This window comes from Oncorhynchus gorbuscha, linkage group LG04 (assembly GCF_021184085.1).
Source record: "Oncorhynchus gorbuscha isolate QuinsamMale2020 ecotype Even-year linkage group LG04, OgorEven_v1.0, whole genome shotgun sequence".
In the NCBI taxonomy this organism is placed as follows: Eukaryota; Metazoa; Chordata; class Actinopteri; order Salmoniformes; family Salmonidae; genus Oncorhynchus; species Oncorhynchus gorbuscha.
The window spans coordinates 62,897,032-62,915,096 of NC_060176.1; the positions used below are offsets into that span (position 1 = coordinate 62,897,032).

Below are 18,065 nucleotides of genomic sequence, written 5' to 3' on the forward strand. Positions count from 1 at the left end.
CAATAGAACAGCAGCTATTGTCACATGACCGTGGCTGAACGTGTGCGCCGGGTGGGGAAAGGAAGGGGAAGCAGTGTACTTTGGCTCGGTTCTTTTTCCCTGCCCCCCGTCTTACTCTCGCTCAACAACTAAGGCCATCGAGAAAGCAGGTATGAAGCTACTCTATTTTTCTAAACTTTTTCAAGGGCCTTGTTCTGGATCTAACTTGCATTTGCTGTACTTTGTGTGTTTTCCTAGTAGTTTGAGATTTGTTTTGTTTTTCTCAACCTTTTACCTTTTTTTGTGAGTGTGGTTTACGGATTTGAAGGTTGGATTCTTACAGTACAGCATCATTTGTAGAAATACTAAGGGGGACTAGTGAGTTCTGTCTATTCATTAATCACTCTCACACTGGCCTCATTTACCCCTACCATTCTTTTACGTGATGTGCTTATCCAGATCAATTTACAGGAGGTTCATTTGGGATTAAGTGCCTTGCTCCATAGCACATCAACAGCTGTTTCACATAGTTGGCTTGGGGATTCAAACCAGCAACCTTCCAGCTACTGGCCCCACGCTCTTAACCATTAGGTCTATTTGCCTTCACCCTCTTCCACTTAATGGTACTAACAGCTGTAATCTTTTAGGTGACGATTTTGGTGTGGAGAGGCCAGAGTATTCCTCCAGGACAGCCATGGAGCGCAGGGGAGTCAGTCAGGAATCAGAGGCAGGGAAAAGACATCCTAACCCCCGCTCTGTGACACCCACAGGGGCCAAGGGGAAGAAGGCTCTGAGTGCTAAATCGCAAGTGAACAAAAAATCCAAAGTTAAGATGACATCTGTTCACGGCTCAGTCGCTGGGTCCAATGGTTTTATTCTGCATAAAAAACAAGCGAGGGCAACCCCTCAAAAGAAAGGTGGTTCACCCCATGGACTAAGCAAAACCCCTCCAACTACTGCAGACAGTGGTAGAGATGCTGTTATAGCAGGGATCTCAGATGTACAAACTCCTAGTTATCCATGTCTGGACCCTGCCCCAACATCCAGTACACAGTGTGCATGGAAGACTATGGGCAAACCTGCCTGCAATCCAGCAGCACTGAAGGTAATGTTCATCCAACCCCAGTCCATGATGTTTCATGCTTTTAAATGACTGGTGTCTGAACTCATAAGAGTCTGTTGTGAAGCGTTTAAGCAGGGACGGAGCAGAGTCGAGCATGGAAGTCTTGGGGATGGAAAAGACAATGGCACCTTCCCACATCAAGCTACCTCCGAGCTGTAAAGGAAACAGGGTTGTCTCTACCAAGTCACAGCCAGGTTAGTCTGCCTTGCTGGTAAGACTGTTCTTCTATCTAAACTGTCTCATATCTCCACTCTATGTAGTGATGGCACTTGTAGTTAGTTGGCACCTGTACTAAGTTGGGACTAGTTATGACATACTGTACTTGCCTGCTTGGACCTCCTTCTGCCACCTCACCGTCCCGATGTATCTGCAGGGTCTAGGAAGAGGAAGAGGAAGATGGGAATGTATAACTTTGTCCCTAAGAAAAAATCCAAGGTGTTGAAGGTCAGAGACCCATCTCCTCTATTGTAAAGATTTGTGTAGAAATGATGAACTTTGTTTCGCTCTAATAGTGTCTGAATGATTATCCTCTTCTCCCTGCAGAAAGAGAGCTCATTTGTAAAGGCAGGGCAAGAAAACAGCAGAGAGAAGAGAGTAGACCTGACGCACAGAGAGATTTGTGAAATAAAAGAAAGCCAAGCACTGTTAGCCGAGCAGTGTGAAGAAAAGGCAACTGACTTAAGCAAAGGAAACAAAATGGAGGAAGAGGACAGCTGCAGTAAGCAGGAATACACTGAACTGACTTTAGAATCTCTGGATCTGAAAGCCCAAGAGGAGCTATTCTCTCCTTCTCTCTCAGGTAAGTTTACCCAGAGACGGTTTACACATTTCGTCATAAGTTATTAAATTATTCTTGTACAATACATTACTATGCTGTACATTCAATCTGTTTTGTTGATCTGGATGTGTTATCTTGCAGGCTTTCCAGCTGATGGTGAGGTGACAGAGACAGACCTGTCTGAAGAGCTCCCTCTGTGCTGCTGTCGCATGGAGACTCCATGCAGTGGGGAGAGCCTGTCCCAGACTGAGCACACCTGCATGGCCACAGAGAGTGTGGATGGCCTGGTAAAGCTGACCTGCTCTGAAGCGAACTTTCCCTAGTCTTGCGCTCCAGATTTCCTCCCCAAAGTTTGAAGTAGCCTTGCGATGAAGTTAACGGTTCCCAGCCTTTGTGTGTTGCGCTAATGTCTAAACAACCCTTATTTCTCTGTTTTTTTCTTCTTCTATCAATCCCTCCATTCATCTCTTCACTACAGGTGAGTCGGTGTCAGAGGAGTGTGCTGAAGCATGAGATGATGCGTCCCTCCAACACAGTGCATCTGCTGGTTTTGTGTGAGGACCACAGAGCCGGCATGGTCAAGCACCAGTGCTGCCCTGGCTGTGGCCTCTTCTGCAGGGCGGTAAGTGGAGGGATGCAGCAAGGATCAACCAAAATAGACCTGACTGGCTGGTCACACCAGTCGCATTGCTTTATGATGCATGTTGGTTGTTCATTCTTAGCACTCCTTTGCCTTTTTAATATCTGACTATTTAATGTATGTTATGCAGGGGAGCTTCATGGAGTGCAGACCGTATGGCAGCATCTCTCACCGTTTCCACCGTGGCTGTGCATCAGTCATCAAAGCCCAGAGCTTCTGTCCCCACTGTGGAGAGGATGCCACCGGGGCCCAGGAAGTCACTGTTCCCAAAACCGTCTCCAATCCTGTCACTGTCCCCAAAGCTGAACCTGTACTTCCTTCTGTGCCAGCTGTTCCTGCTGTTTGCCCTGTGGCCCTTCTTCCCGTTGTGCCCACCAGGCCCCTCATTCACAGGGCAAAGAAGACCACTGAGCTTGAGAGGAGTCTGGACACCTCCCCCAACAGGCAGTTTAGGCTTGACTCTTCCATTCTCAATATTATCTCTCTTGTATCTTTTTCTCTTTGCATTAGTGCGAGCATGGAACATTTGCTAGGCTATTTAGGTTCATATGTAATGCTAATGATTTCTGTATGCTGTTTTGCACTAGCCTGAAGAGGGAGATGTTAGGTGATGGAGAGGAACCAGCTAAAACGTCACTGGAGAGCATCCTAATGGCCCTGGATGATGAAAAGTAAAGTTACAAGGGGGCTATTTTTAAAGTCATTCCTTATTAAACGTTTAACAATTTGGATGAGATGATACTATATTATACACAAAGCAGGTCATTATTGTTTCATGTCAATGATGAATATAATAGCACTCTTACAGATGCTGATACAACCCCCCGCCCTCTCTCTTTTGTGTATAGTATGAGGCCGAAGAAAGTGAAGTATCACACAAAGCAGCTGTACATCTCTGCCCATCACGGAGAGCTCCAGAAAGTCATCCATCTGCTGGGTATGTACACACCACATCTCCACTTTATAAGCCTAGGTACTTCCTACATGGAGGCAGCTCTTCTAATATTTTAACTATTAATGAAAAAGATAACAATAACTTACTGATTTATTTTCATGAATGATATTATATGATCTACTTTAGTGTCCCTGAGGAGAAAGTTGTCAACATGACTCAAAGGGTAATTAACATCTTTGTTCCAGTGGATGGAAAAGACCCCAACTACCTGATGTACAGCCAGAACAAGAGGACCCCTCTACATGCTGCAGCATCTGAAGGACACCAGGAGGTCTGTCACATGCTCGTCCAGGTGAGGAGATGTACTCTGACATGTAGCAGGTATTGGCTATCTTTTCACAATATAATCACTTGGTGTACAAGTGTGGCAGATGGCTAAGTTAGCTTTGCTACTGCATTCCTTCAGAGATTTGAAGTACTGTCCCCCACAACAAGAACATGTCTTTGCTTTTCTGGGTCAGTATTGATGGTGCTTCTCGAGAATGTTGTGTTTACTGTGCAGAGGGTTGATGTTTTGCGTCCCAAACGGACAGAATCTCCGCTCTATTATACTGTGTAAGTATACATGGGTGAAAGGTTTCGGATTCTCTATCCCCCCTAGGCTGGAGCTAACCTGGACATGTTTGATGAGGAGCAGAGAACCCCCCTGATGGACGCCTGCGAGAACAACCATCTGGACACAGTCAAGTACCTGCTGAGGGCCGGGGCAGCGCTCAGCCATAAGGTCAGTGTGTGGAGCATAGCTCATTGATCACCCCATGGATAGCCATGATCTTCTGTTAACCCAACCAGCATTGTTACCGTTCATATCATCTCCTGTGGGCAGATTCTGTGTGAAGACCAAGAGAATCTGGCAGAAATAAATGGGATGCGTGAGATCCGAACAACATTAGTTCTGTGTTTTTTTTTTGTGTTTTTGTCACTGGTTATTTGGACATATTAGGATTAGGGAAGACGGTGCTTAAACTGCTTCGCGCGTGTGCCCACACGGATTGTGGGCACACGCTAGGGGGTTCTTTTTGCGAGGGTGGAGACTTCGCTTTTTCCGGAACTCTCAATTTCTTACACATATGAGCACAGAAATGAATCATGCAGCAGCTGTCTAAATTATGCTAAATGGACGAGACCTTTGCTAAATGGGCTGGTTTCTGGTGGAAAGTGATCAAACTGTTTTAAGTCCATGACACGCACATGTCTAAAACTATTAACCAGATACTGTAGCAGCTCAAGATCGGTGCTTCTTTAAATAGTCATTAAGAAAAAGACTGACTAATATTTTCATCTTCTCCTGTCAGGATATCAAGGGCTCAACCTGTCTGCATCTGGCTGCTAAACTTGGACATTACGATGTAGTTCAACATCTCCTGTCCAAGGCATCCAAGCAGGTCAACTGTCAGGTATGTACAGATCCATGCCCTGCTCCCTCTTCTACTCACAGGTCCTGTTGACATTTTAACTGCTTCATTCAAACCTCTACTCTTTCATCCATAATTCATGTGTACTCTCAGCAAGTGTTTGGCAGGATGAGTTGGAGTTCAGTGCTGTTGGAAGTCAGCCCAGTTCAACAGTGCCTATTAGGATGTTAAATATGTTGTGGGTAGTATTCAATGGATTGTAATACTCCTGACCTTAACAGGAAAGTTAGACTGAGATGATCATGATTCCAGGGGATTTACCATGTTTTGCCTTTCATTTTAATGCCTACAAACTGTCAGTAAAGTTAAGCCTTTTCACATACATGTACAATGAAGGAATCTAAAGCCACCTTTTATATCCATTGGTAGAAGCATACCTCCAATATTCAAATGGGCAACAGAATTCAAAGCAACGATTGGTTGTGCTTGGTTTTAGGATGACGGTGGGTGGACCCCCATCACCTGGGCTATAGAGTACAAGCACAGAGAGCTGGTCCTATTGCTGCTCTCCAGAGGGGCTGATGTTAACATCCGAGACAAGGTCAGTACTGTATAGGATGCATACTGTTCATCCTACTGTACATCTCATCGCAACACCTTACACCTACCTTCTGTCCTCACACCTGTTACAGCCTGGGGAGGGAGGCTAGACACAGGCACGGTTCCAGTACTCACTGACATGTGGGATGGATCCCACGGGATGCATGTGCTTCACCTACAGTATATGGTGTAATCTAAATGAAAGGGATACTTCGGAATGTCACCTTGGGAGCACACTTACTAGTCCACTTACTTTCTTGAGGAAGGAACGACTTAAGTCATAGCAATAACTATTGAAAAAAGAGAACATGTAAGGATAATTTATTCCTCAGACATTTGTATACCGTAGGTGACATACCTGTATATTGTTATGTTTTACATAAATACCCCCCAAAAAATATTTGTAACCTTCTTTTTTAATTTTTATTTATTTATTTTTATTTTACCTCTGGTGTTTGGGGAAGGTTTTCTTCTGGCTATGTTTTCCATGTTGACCTATGACCCCTCTCTAGGAAGAGAACATTTGCCTCCACTGGGCAGCCCTGTCTGGCTCCAATGACATCGCTCAGATTCTGCTTGATGCCAGATGTGACCTCCATGCAGTCAACGTCCATGGGGACTCAACTCTACACATCGCTGCCAGGGAGAATCAACTGGAATGTGTGACGTGAGTAGTACACCGGTCTCTGTTCTCCCAGAGCTGCAGCATCACACCAGATTGTTCTTGAACGATGGCCTATCCCACCTGGATATGCAGATAGGTTATCATAAGTGCACTAGCCTGCAATGAGCCCAGTTTGATATATATATTCACATACAGAGACTGTGACTGCTCTAGCCTGGCCAGTGGGGGGCAGACATGCTGCTGAACCATAGCCTTGCTGGGGGTGTGAGAGATTCTAACCATATCCAGTATGATGTCTGCTCCTCCAGACTGCTTCTGTCCCAAGGAGCAGATGTGAACCTGAAGAACAGAGAGGGGGAGACCCCTCTGGACTGCTGTATCTACAACTCTAAGGTGTGGATGTCCCTGAGAACTAATAAGAAGCTGACAGATGCCAGGAGGAGCAGGGACAGTCCTAGAGAGAAGGTCCTTAGCAGGTAGAACAACATGGTCTAGCTTATGGAGGGAAGAAGGAACATGAAGAGGTCAAATACAATGTAATTACTGTATATGTGTTGATTATTTGTCGTCCTCTCTGTCTTCTTCAGGGACATCTCTCGGGGATATGAGGCTGTCCCCATCGCCTGTGTGAACGGGGTGGACAGTGACTGCTGTCCTGATAACTACAAATACGTCCCTGACAGCTGTGTTACCTCCCCAATTAATATAGACAAGGACATCACTCATTTACAGGTGAACCTCCAGTGCTCTGTGAAACACAGTCAATGTCCAATCCCATCTTGTCCTGCTTCATAAGTTACTGTGGGCCAGAACAAGTGACATACTTACTCTTGACAAGTGTTGTTTAATGAAGATCTCACTCCTCCTATTTCAGCATTGTGTATGTACAGATGACTGCTCTTCAAATACCTGCATGTGTGCCCAGCTCAGCCTGCGCTGTTGGTATGACAAAGTAAGTACATAACTATATCAAGGCAAAGTTCACATTACAAGGCAAAGTTATTGCTTTCATGTATTTCAAATTGACATTATGGACTCTTGCAGCTCCCATATGATGTGTTAGCTGTGTTATATAAATGTGTAAAGTGTGTTGCTTGTGGTTGCTCAGGAGGGGCGTCTGCCTCTGGAGTTCTGTCAGAAGGAGCCTCCGGTCCTGTTTGAGTGTAACCACGCCTGCTCCTGTTGGAGGAGCTGCAGGAACCGTGTGGTTCAGAATGGACTTAGGTAACAGAGCCTCCCTTACCCACCAGCATCCTGTCTACCTTTTTTCTGTTGAATACAGTATTTCAGCCAAGCACGATAACATTCGTTTCAAATATGGCTTCAGTGTGACACTGCACAGTCCTTCTGTAGCTCAGTTGGTAGAGCATGGCACTTGTAACGCCAGGGTAGTGGGTTCGATCCCCGGGACCACCCATACGTAGAATGTATGCACACATGACTGTAAGTCGCTTTGGATAAAAGCGTCTGCTAAATGGCATATATTATTATTATATTACATCTGACAAATATTTTTGTCTATTTCCTGTACGGTACTTGTTATCAGTTAGTTTGACTGGATCTTGTCTTGTCTGTTTTCAGGGCTCGGCTGCAGCTCTATAAAACCCAGAGGATGGGCTGGGGTGTGAGGGCACTGCAGGATATTCCTCAAGGAACTTTCATTTGCGAGTGAGGCCCTGAATGTTATGGAAGACATGCTTGAACTCAAGCGTTTGGAAAAGTGCCTAACCATAACTGAAAATGTATTGTTTTAATTGTAGTTTCAGAATCAGGAAGAACACTTACAATGTATGGTTTTTAGCATAGAAATGACATGAGCCAATATTGATGTCATGAACAGATCATGTTAAAGCGGGAAGTATGTTTTTCATTTTAATGTTGTGGTTACACAGATTATATACAGCGGGATCTTTATTGTGCAGGTATGTGGGTGAAATTATTACTGATGCCGAGGCAGATGGCAGGGAAAATGACTCATTCCTCTTCACCCTGGACAATAAGGTGATTTTTAAATTTTAAGTCTATGAGAAACTCACATTTTTATTGGCCAATGGGGTATTCTGAAGTTGAGTGTAGTATTGTTACTGTAGCATGTTTGTACAGTGCTTTTGTATACCAATGGGAGGTGCTGCAGAGCACACAATGCCACAGAGTCCGAGACAACATTATTTTGATACATGCTCCTCTTACAGCACTTCTCTAGTGTGTTTGTTTGCTTGTTGGCTATTTGTTACACTGAAACATGTGAAATTGAATGACTGTATGCTACTGCCTCACAGGAGGGATCAACATGACAGTCTTTACTAATGTGTGATTCTATTAAATTCATTGAGTGAGTGATTGCTTCATCTACTGTTTTGCAGGTGGGTGATGTGCACTGTATTGATGCGCGACTCTTTGGCAACATTGGCCGGTTTATTAACCACCTGTGTGAACCTAACCTGCTAGCAGTCAGAGTGTTCACCATGCATCAGGACCTTCGGTTCCCACGCATTGCCTTCTTCTCCAGAAAGCCCATTCAGTCAGGCGATCAGATTGGGTGAGACGCATAAAACAATAATTACATAGATGGTGAATGTTGTATTAATGTCAGGCTATAGAATCAATCAAAATACTCTAGCAATAGGCTCCAGTACATGTGCATTGATGGCTACCCTGTGTTCCCCATTCAGGTTTGACTACGGTGATCACTTCTGGAAGGTCAAGAGCAAGTATTACAGCTGCCAGTGCTTCTCTCCAAGGTGTAGACACTCGTCAGCCGCTAGAGCCCAGAGCTTAGAGAGGGTGACCAGCCCAGCCCCAGCCCAACAGTCATGTGCCCATACTGCCGTAACACAATCATAACACGCCCATGCCACCTCGGTCCTCCCCCAGCCATGGTGGGGATCTTTCTCTCCCTTATCACCACTATGACTCCTTTTTTAAATGTAGACTGATATGAAATGTCATTTTAATGGCTTTGCAGACAGAAATCAAATGCTAAGGGTAGCCTAGCCCTAGACTGTGACAAATACTCACCTTTTCCATGTATCTTTTTTTAATTAAGTGTGCAATATAGTAATAAAGTGTATTATAAAACATTTAATTGTCGGATTTGTTGATGGGTATTCCAGTTTACAAGAAATATGGGAGGAGCCAATGCCAATGAATAATGGCCTATAGTAGGATAATGTAAATATATGATTTTATCCATAAATAATGTAATATGTCAATTATATAGTATCCTAGGGATTGAACACTTTTGACAGCAGTGATGACAGATACAGGTAGGCTATAGGCTGGTATTGAATTTGATGTTACTTCCACCCATTAAGTTATATATTTAAAGGCACTTGAAGCACCACACAACACAATAAGCAGGCACGTAGTAAATTGTGTGTTAATTTTTGCATGTTGAAAAATAACATGATTACAAAGCAGATTACAGCTGAGTGCTTAGGGTTTACCAAAGAATAATCTGCTGTAGCCTAGGCTACCCCTATGGAGCGATTTCAGTGCCTACAAAAATATTTTTGAATTTGTAATGCACAAATTGAATCATGGAATTCATAATTTTAACTGAAATAAATGAATATTGCATTCATTTTTAAACGTTAATTGAATATTCAAATTCAATATTTATATATTCAGTTTCAATATGGTAGATATTGCGTTCATTGTCTGTGTATCAAGTTTACAAGCTATTTCAAGTTTATCAAAGTTTAATTTATTCAACTTCTCGGACAAGTTCAATTTATGAATTCAATTTGTGCATTAAACATTAAAAAAGATTCAATTTTAATTCAATGTCCTAATTCAAATTCGGCTGTAATGGTTTGCAAACTTGTTACAGACTTGCAATATCTACTGTATTTAAAGTGAATATATAAATACTTAATTTCAGTTAAATTTAAATGTAAGGCAATATTAATTCAGTTCAGTTTAAAATCATGAAATTAAAAGTTACACTTATGAATTCAATTTGTGCATTAAACATTCAAAAAATATTGCATCCTAATTCATTATCCAAATAAAAATGCCAAATTATAAAATTCAAATATAGTTTCTTTTGGCACTGAAATTCTGCAGGTCATATTAAGACTATGTGAAGAGTTATAGACCTACAGTCAGTGTCCACATTTCATTTCACCCATCTCAAAAGTAGGCTACAGTTCCCTTGTCGTGCCTCAGACCTATTTGAAGTCCCGGTCTTGTGACTGTCGAATTTGTATAGCGCCTCACAATCATCACACGTAACATAGCCGGCACTGCTATCATATTTTTTTTTACCACTTCACCAAATTTTTCCCGAACATTACTTTTTTGGCCCTCCCTTCTCTTTATTTTCAACTATCCGGTTCGCATCTTTCCTCTTATTGAAGAGACATTGTACTTTCTGCCTCAGTGGATCTAATCTACATGAACGTTTTCTGCAGGTTCTCAAAAGCGTTTGGGGTGTTGGATATTTGGCGCGTAAAGTAATGCCGGAAAGTTTAGGTTAGGCACTAATGTCAGATGGCCCAAACAAATTATGACCCGACCGCCACCCACCAGCCCTTCATCCACACAATATGTCATGACACTATTAGTCAACTCGCACATCACTAATGCCCAGGACAACAACATTCCAGGAGATAGCGGATGAAAAAATAAATACATTTTTGGGGGGAGTGGCTTCATTATTTCAACATTTTGCATTGTTTGACGCGATTTCTCAAGAAACCTCCGTGATTATTCTGATCAGGGAGAGAGAGAGGAGCTGATTCCTTCTTTCTCCCTGGTGCTATGGATACAGAGACCGTACAGGTGGAGCCACTGCCTGGCGTCTTTTTAGTCACGTGTGTCGATTCATAAGGAGTACTGGCTGGAGAAAGTGGTTACATTACACATTGCCAGGGAGTGATTGAGCGGAAGCAGAGGTGCCAACCCTGTGTTTTCTCGTTACACCGTGCCCGAATTAATAGGGAGATTCATGGAACGGATCATGTGAGGTATCTCGTTTTGATAAGAAAAAATATTAACTTGAACGCGCAATGGCAAACCAATCGAGTCGGAAACACCAGATAAATGCATCTATTTTATGTGGACCGTATTGTAAGTCAGCTATGCAGTCATAGACTTATGTTATGCGAATGAGGCGAATTGTTATCGCTCGACATGTGTTAAACTGGATGTTTTTTTTTAAAGCTTATAGCCCAGTGAAAGAGGACATATAATATAATATATATATAATATATATATAGCCATTCAGCCAGAAGAACACTAATGGACAAATATGTTACATGGAAATATAAACTTTATCCTTCATGTTTCATATAATTTGGACATCTGGACAATTGACATTATGGGAAGTAACAAGGCGGAGACAACCAAACCGAATCTCTGAAGAAAAATAATTTTATTTGTTGAATATTCTCTTGAACATTCCACACACCGAAAGGATCGCGTGGCTGGAACAACTGTGTGTGTTGTGATGCTTTTTCTCTATCTTTTATCTAGTGTCAGTTTAGATTTTTTGAGTAAGATTAGTGCGATTCTAGAATGGCTCGCTTCGAAGAGGAACTATCTAACCGGCGTGGAGGGGTCTGTCAAGCGGGCCCACCAAGAGGGGCAGGTAGGCCAGCAGGCCCCCCAAGCGGTCCTAGGGTGTACAAACAATCAATGGCCCAACGAGCCAGGACAATGGCCATTTACAACCCCATCCCTGTCAAGCAGAGCTGTCTTACTGTCAACCGTTCTCTATTCATCTTTAGTGAGGACTGTATCATACGGAAATATGCCAAAAAGATTACCGAATGGCCATATCCTTTTTTGCTTAAAACAACATATTTCTGGTACCAGTACATGCTTTGTTTATAAGCTTATCAATGTGATTTAATGTCAACGTGATTGTGCACAGGGGGCAAAGTTCTAGACTATAGGGCATGGTTTTAAGTGAATTTGTTGTAGGCTGTAATATGGCATGGAGGAACAACAGCTGTTGACTTTGTAATACAGTATAACCCATCTCAGTAGGCCTATATAGCCTATAACCAGTCTCGGATGAGAGGACCCACTACAATGGGGTAATTGGTGATACTGCTCAGCCGGATATTTTGACTGGATTTTGTGAAGCACCATACATTTATAAGTGATTAGGCCTACGCATTTTACGTTCCACTTTCCTAATGCAATCGATTCCGGTATATGGGCTAAGTAAACAAGCCTATGTGATAGTCTGCCCAGGGGACTATGCCATTGTTACATATCAAATAGCTGCGGCATCGCCCCATTTGTTTCTGGGACCAAGTCTCTCCTAGCAACCAAAGCAATTTTGGTGTTTTATATCACGTAACCTACAGTAGCTACTGTGTACACGTTTCAGCATCAGCGCTCTCCAAGGTGCTAAACTTACCCACGCGCAAAATGCTGCTCAACAGGAAATGGGAAAATAGCGGGAAGGCTGTTTATTAAACACAGACAGGCTATTTTGCGTGTGTGTCCTATCAAAGCAGTGATCCATAAGAATTATGTGCTGGTCGATTTCTCTCAAAGTCAAACATAGAATGATCATGTTTAGACACTAACTCCGGTGTAGGCCATTATTGGTAGGCATTGGAACAAAAATAGGGATAAACAAAAGCTTGGAAATGAGTTGTGTATGTAGTTTAGTTTACACAACCAATTTGATTTCATGGCAAAATGGATTAATATTGTCCTTTATGTCCCATAAAATGCTCTGGCAGTGTTGACCACCTGTTGATATGAGATATGTTATATACTTTTCCAAATGAGGGATATCAATATCCTCTACAGCTTGTCAAAACTGTGCATAGAGAAACAGTCACCATTTCATGAGATTTGATTAATTAGCCTTTTGAGGTATTGCAATTAATGTGCATACATTTGTTTTATGGTATCCATTACTTGCATATTAACTCTGGTGCTGAGTAAACACTTCTCAGCCTTTAGCTTCCCTGTGTATTTCCAAACCACCCTGCAGTATTTCTATTTTCTCCCTTGAGTTAGATTCTAGGGTCATGGGGTCATTGTAGCAGCCCTAGACCAGTGAATGATGTCACATTGGCTGTTGATGTACTGTAGCCCATTGGCTGAGGTGAGGTGCTAGTCCTCTGTGCACCAATGTTTCCAGAGGAGAGATATAGCCTCCATCAACAACCATGCAATTACAGGAACAGCAGCAACTGACAAATCACTCCGTTTCCCTCAGTTACAGATGTAGTGTTGCATTCTGAGATCCAGTCCAACTCAATGAAGTTTTGGTAGCTTATTACTGCACCCATTGTCATTCTGCTTCAGTTCTTTTATAATTTATGGTACTCTTCTGTTAAGCAGCTTTTGCATGTGGTAATTGCAGAATATTTCTGTCAGGGACACTTCTTCTACTTCTTCTAATGTATTGCAGATGGTAGGTATGCCTAACATTTATACAGTGTGTTTTTCTTAACCGTCTCACTCCATTTGAATACCTGATCCTGGCCACCATTATAGCCAACTGCATCGTCCTTGCCTTGGAGCAGCACCTACCAGCCAGCGACAAAACCCCCATGTCAGAGCGCCTGGTAAGCAACCATCACATGGGTTACATGTACCATACCAATATTATATCATATTTGGTTGATTATTGGTTAACTGTACTCCTCTCACCAAGGGAATGATAGGTGTCAGTCATTATATTCTCACATGCATGAATACTATCTACATACAGTACTAGTATTACAGAGTTGAATGACACGTTGTGCATGTTACCCATGAAGGCAGCCGGGGTTTCTCACCAGTTGTGCTCAGTCAGGTCACCAGTATCACACAGAGCTGCCTTTGATTCCCTGTTCACAGCCACTTTAGGCTCCCTATTGAACTCTGTTGTTAAGTCATGCCATTGAAAGGGTAAATGCTGTGAGCTCCTCTGTCCAATCAAATAGACTTAGCTGCTTGGGGCAGGCTGGTTGTTTTAAGAATGAAATGTCACTCCCTTCAGGGAAAGTGCCTCACCCTCTCACTCCACCAGATGGGCCAAGGCTCTGTCAGATGTGACTCACTCTGTCATGATATGAAGCCATCAAATTGTTTTTTAACTCACATTCAGTCCATAATTGTAAAATCATGTTCACAAAATCATATTCACAAACTAATGATGATGGATATCGATGGTTACAGTCTCACCCTCTTGTCTTAACAGGATGACACAGAGCCCTATTTTATTGCAATATTTTGTTTTGAAGCTGGCATTAAGATCATCGCCCTTGGTTTTGCGTTTCACAAAGGCTCCTATCTTCGGAATGGCTGGAATGTAATGGACTTTGTGGTGGTACTAACAGGGTGAGTACTGAGATAATGGCTAATGCTAAATGTTCACAATGGCTTCAAACTGACAAACCTGATGCTCAGTGGATTAATGAGGAAGCACAATTTTAATGTGTGTAAGGTAATTACACATTTCTAATGACATCATGCAGAACTGGAGACAGGGAATGACTGAATTTCTAACCCTGATTGGCTACATAATCCTATTATTTTAGCCATAACTGTATGATTGGATATGAAGCAGTAAAATAACCTATGTGATTTCACATGTGTAGTTTCATGTTATCATATATTGTTTTACATGTGGTCACCTGTTATCACATTAACTTAACACATGATCACGTGAAAATTAGTTTTTGGAACACTTCACACGTATTCACGTGAAATTCATGTGGTTTTTCCATAAGGGAACTCTTGTCTGGAATAGATATTCAGGAAAACAATACAGGATGTTATAATGAACTATACCATAAATGGTAACTTTGCAAAAAAAAATCAATAGGGCCACAAGAACAGAAGTAGAAGTGGTAGCACTGAGAGAAGAGATTGAGTTTAAGAGCTAGTATGTCAATGCGGCAATAGGAGTGGAACTATGGGTGGCGGAGGAGTATGAGGTAACTACTGTAGGCCTTTACTGAGTAACCATGGGGGGGTGGAGGGGTGATGACGAGGATACTGTTACGCTGGAGAGATTCCCAGGGGAGTTGCTAGCATCACTGAGGGGAGTCCTGGCTTTCTGTTCCTTAATAAAGGCTCTGAGATTTAATTGGCCCATCTATTGGGGCTTACGTAAATTTTGACATGTTGCAATAAACAGATTCTCTGGAAGGCCTGCTCCACCCACTGGAGGAAATGCTTAGTGTTCAAACCTTTTGTTCCAACTCAGTGCACATAAGGGGAAACAGCCAATTGCAATGTAATAAGCCCAATTCCTGAAATTGGTATCGTTTCAGAGTAACATTCACACAAAGCCGTGTGTGAGAGAGGGCTGTAGAGAAAAAGGTAGTGTGAGCTTATCTGTCGATACAGTGTGTCGTTAGGGTTATTGACAGCCTGTCGTTAGGGTTATTGACAGCCTGTCGTTAGGGTTATTGACAGCCTGTCGTTAGGGTTATTGACAGCCTGTCGTTAGGGTTATTGACAGCGTGTCGTTAGGGTTATTGACAGCGTGTCGTTAGGGTTATTGACAGCCTGTCGTTAGGGTTATTGACAGCCTGTCGTTAGGGTTATTGACAGCGTGTCGTTAGGGTTATTGACAGCCTGTCGTTAGGGTTATTGACAGCCTGTCGTTAGGGTTATTGACAGCGTGTCATTAGGGTTATTGACAGCCTGTCGTTAGGGTTATTGACAGCGGGTTGTTAGGGTTATTGACAGCCTGTCGTTAGGGTTATTGACAGCGTGTTGTTAGGGTTATTGACAGCCTGTCGTTAGGGTTATTGACAGCCTGTCGTTAGGGTTATTGACAGCGTGTCGTTAGGGTTATTGACAGCGTGTCGTTAGGGTTATTGACAGCCTGTCGTTAGGGTTATTGACAGCCTGTCGTTAGGGTTATTGACAGCGTGTCGTTAGGGTTATTGACAGCATGTCGTTAGGGTTATTGACAGTTTGTCGTTAGGGTTATTGACAGTTTGTCGTTAGGGTTATTGACAGCCTGTCGTTAGGGTTATTGACAGTGTCACGTACTCTACCTGGACCTGTCACCATCACTGAACACACAGGGCATCATTCTGGCTGGCTACCTCACATATTCACTGCCACTACGTGGGGATAGGGCTGACTGGGGGGGATGGAGGGAGGGAGAGGGTAAGAGGGGAGGCAGAGCTGATTAAATTGGGACAGAGCAACCTGGCATGATAACCGTAATTGAAGGGCTGGGTGGTGGATGAGAGCCATTACAGGAGCAGTCTGGCTCTGTTATCAGTGCCATGCTACAGTGAGTGATTGACCCATGTTGTCAGTCTCTGATAGCGATTGGATCACTATGTGCTGCATGCACACCAAAGCACTGCCCGCTATCCCTTCAAACAACTACAGGTTGCTGCTAGCAGGAAATCAATCCCCATAGTAATGACTAACTCACTGATTATAAAGGAAACCCATTCTTTTTTGGGGGTGGGAGGGGGAGGGGATCAGCTTTAATATTGCGAATAGATTGTACCTTCCATCAATGTAATTGTCTGCATCATTTACAGTCCTCCCCATATATATATATATATATTTTTTTTAAATATATATACAGTTGAAGTCGGAAGTTTACATACACTTAAGTTAGAGTCATTAAAACGTATTTTTCAACCACTCCACAAATTTCTTGTTAACGAACTATAGTTTTGGCAAGTCGGTTAGGACATCTACTTTGTGCATGTGCAAGTAATTTTTCCAACAATTGTTTACAGACAGATTATTTCACTTATAATTCACTGTATCACAATTTCAGTGGGTCAGAAGTTTACATACACTATGTTGACTGTGCCTGTAAACAGCTTGGAAAATTCCAGAAAATGATGTCATGGCTTTAGAAGCTTCTGATAGGCTAATTGACATCATTTGAGTCAATTGAGGTGCACCTGTGGATGTATTTCAAAGCCTATCTTCAAATGTAGTGCCTCTTTGCTTGACATCATGGGGAAATCATGTACCACGTTCATCTGTACAAACAATAGTACGCAAGTATAAACACCATGGAACCACGCAGCCGTCACACCGCTCCGGAAGGAGACACGTTCTGTCTCCTAGAGATTAACGTACTTTGGTGCGAAAAGTGCAAGTCAATCCCAGAAACAACAGCAAAGGACCTTGTGAAGATGCTGGAGGAAACAGATACAAAAGTATCTATATCCACAGTAAAACGAGTCCTATATCGACATAACCTGAAAGGCCGCTCAGCAAGGAAGAAGCCACTGCTCAAAAACCACCATAAAAAAAGCCAGGCTACGGTTTGCAAATGCACATGGGGACAGAGATCGTACTTTTTGGAGAAATGTCCTCTGGTCTGATGAAACAAAAATAGAACTGTTTGGCCACAATGACCATTGTTATGTTTGGATGAAAAAAGGAGGAGGCTTGCAAGTCGAAGAACCCCATCCCAACCGTGAAGCACGGAGGTGGAAGCATCATGTTGTGGGTGTGCTTTGCTGCAGGAGGGACTGCTGCACTTCACAAAAAAATGGCATCATGAGGCAAGAAAATTATGTGTATATATTGAAGAAACCTCTCAAGACATCAGTCAGGAAATTAAAGCTTGGTCACAAATGGGTCTTCCAAATGAACAATGACACCAAGCATACTTCCAAAGTTGTGGCAAAATGGCTTAAGGACAACAAAGTCAAGGTTTTGGTGTGGCCATCACAAAGCCCTGCAGTTTAAAGTCACTGTCAATTTAGTGTATGTAAACTTCTGACCCACTGTGATACAGTGAATTATAAGTGAAATAATCTGTCTGTTAACAATTATTCGTGTCATGCACAAAGTAGATGTCCTAACCAATTTGCCAAAACTATAGTTTGTTAACAAGAAATTTGTGGAGTGGTTGAAGAACAATTTTTAATGACTCCAACCTAAGTGTATGTTAACGTCCGACTTCAACTGTATGTAATAAAGATGACCATTTGTTTGACAAATGTTGGAATTGTTCTTCCACTCTGACATTGCATAGTATTTTGTGTAGATTGTTGACAAAAAATGACATTAAATCCATTTTCATCCCACTTTGTGACAAAACAAAACT

General features: G+C 42.5%; 1 protein-coding gene across 1 annotated transcript; it reads left to right on the top strand.

Moving 5' to 3' along the window:
* On the top strand, positions 1-9,135 carry LOC124034453 (histone-lysine N-methyltransferase EHMT1-like). Its single transcript, XM_046347682.1, has 23 exons — positions 1-149; positions 627-1,084; positions 1,167-1,296; positions 1,476-1,546; positions 1,646-1,901; positions 2,022-2,167; positions 2,359-2,502; positions 2,651-2,964; positions 3,108-3,191; positions 3,369-3,457; positions 3,661-3,767; positions 4,077-4,199; positions 4,771-4,872; positions 5,327-5,431; positions 5,943-6,097; positions 6,364-6,531; positions 6,643-6,787; positions 6,930-7,007; positions 7,164-7,279; positions 7,637-7,723; positions 7,978-8,056; positions 8,419-8,594; positions 8,728-9,135. Exons 2-23 carry the CDS (start codon positions 674-676, stop codon positions 8,897-8,899), a joined length of 3,258 nt encoding a protein of 1,085 aa, XP_046203638.1. The 5' UTR covers positions 1-149; positions 627-673; the 3' UTR covers positions 8,900-9,135.
* Positions 9,136-18,065: the final 8,930 nt, after the last annotated feature.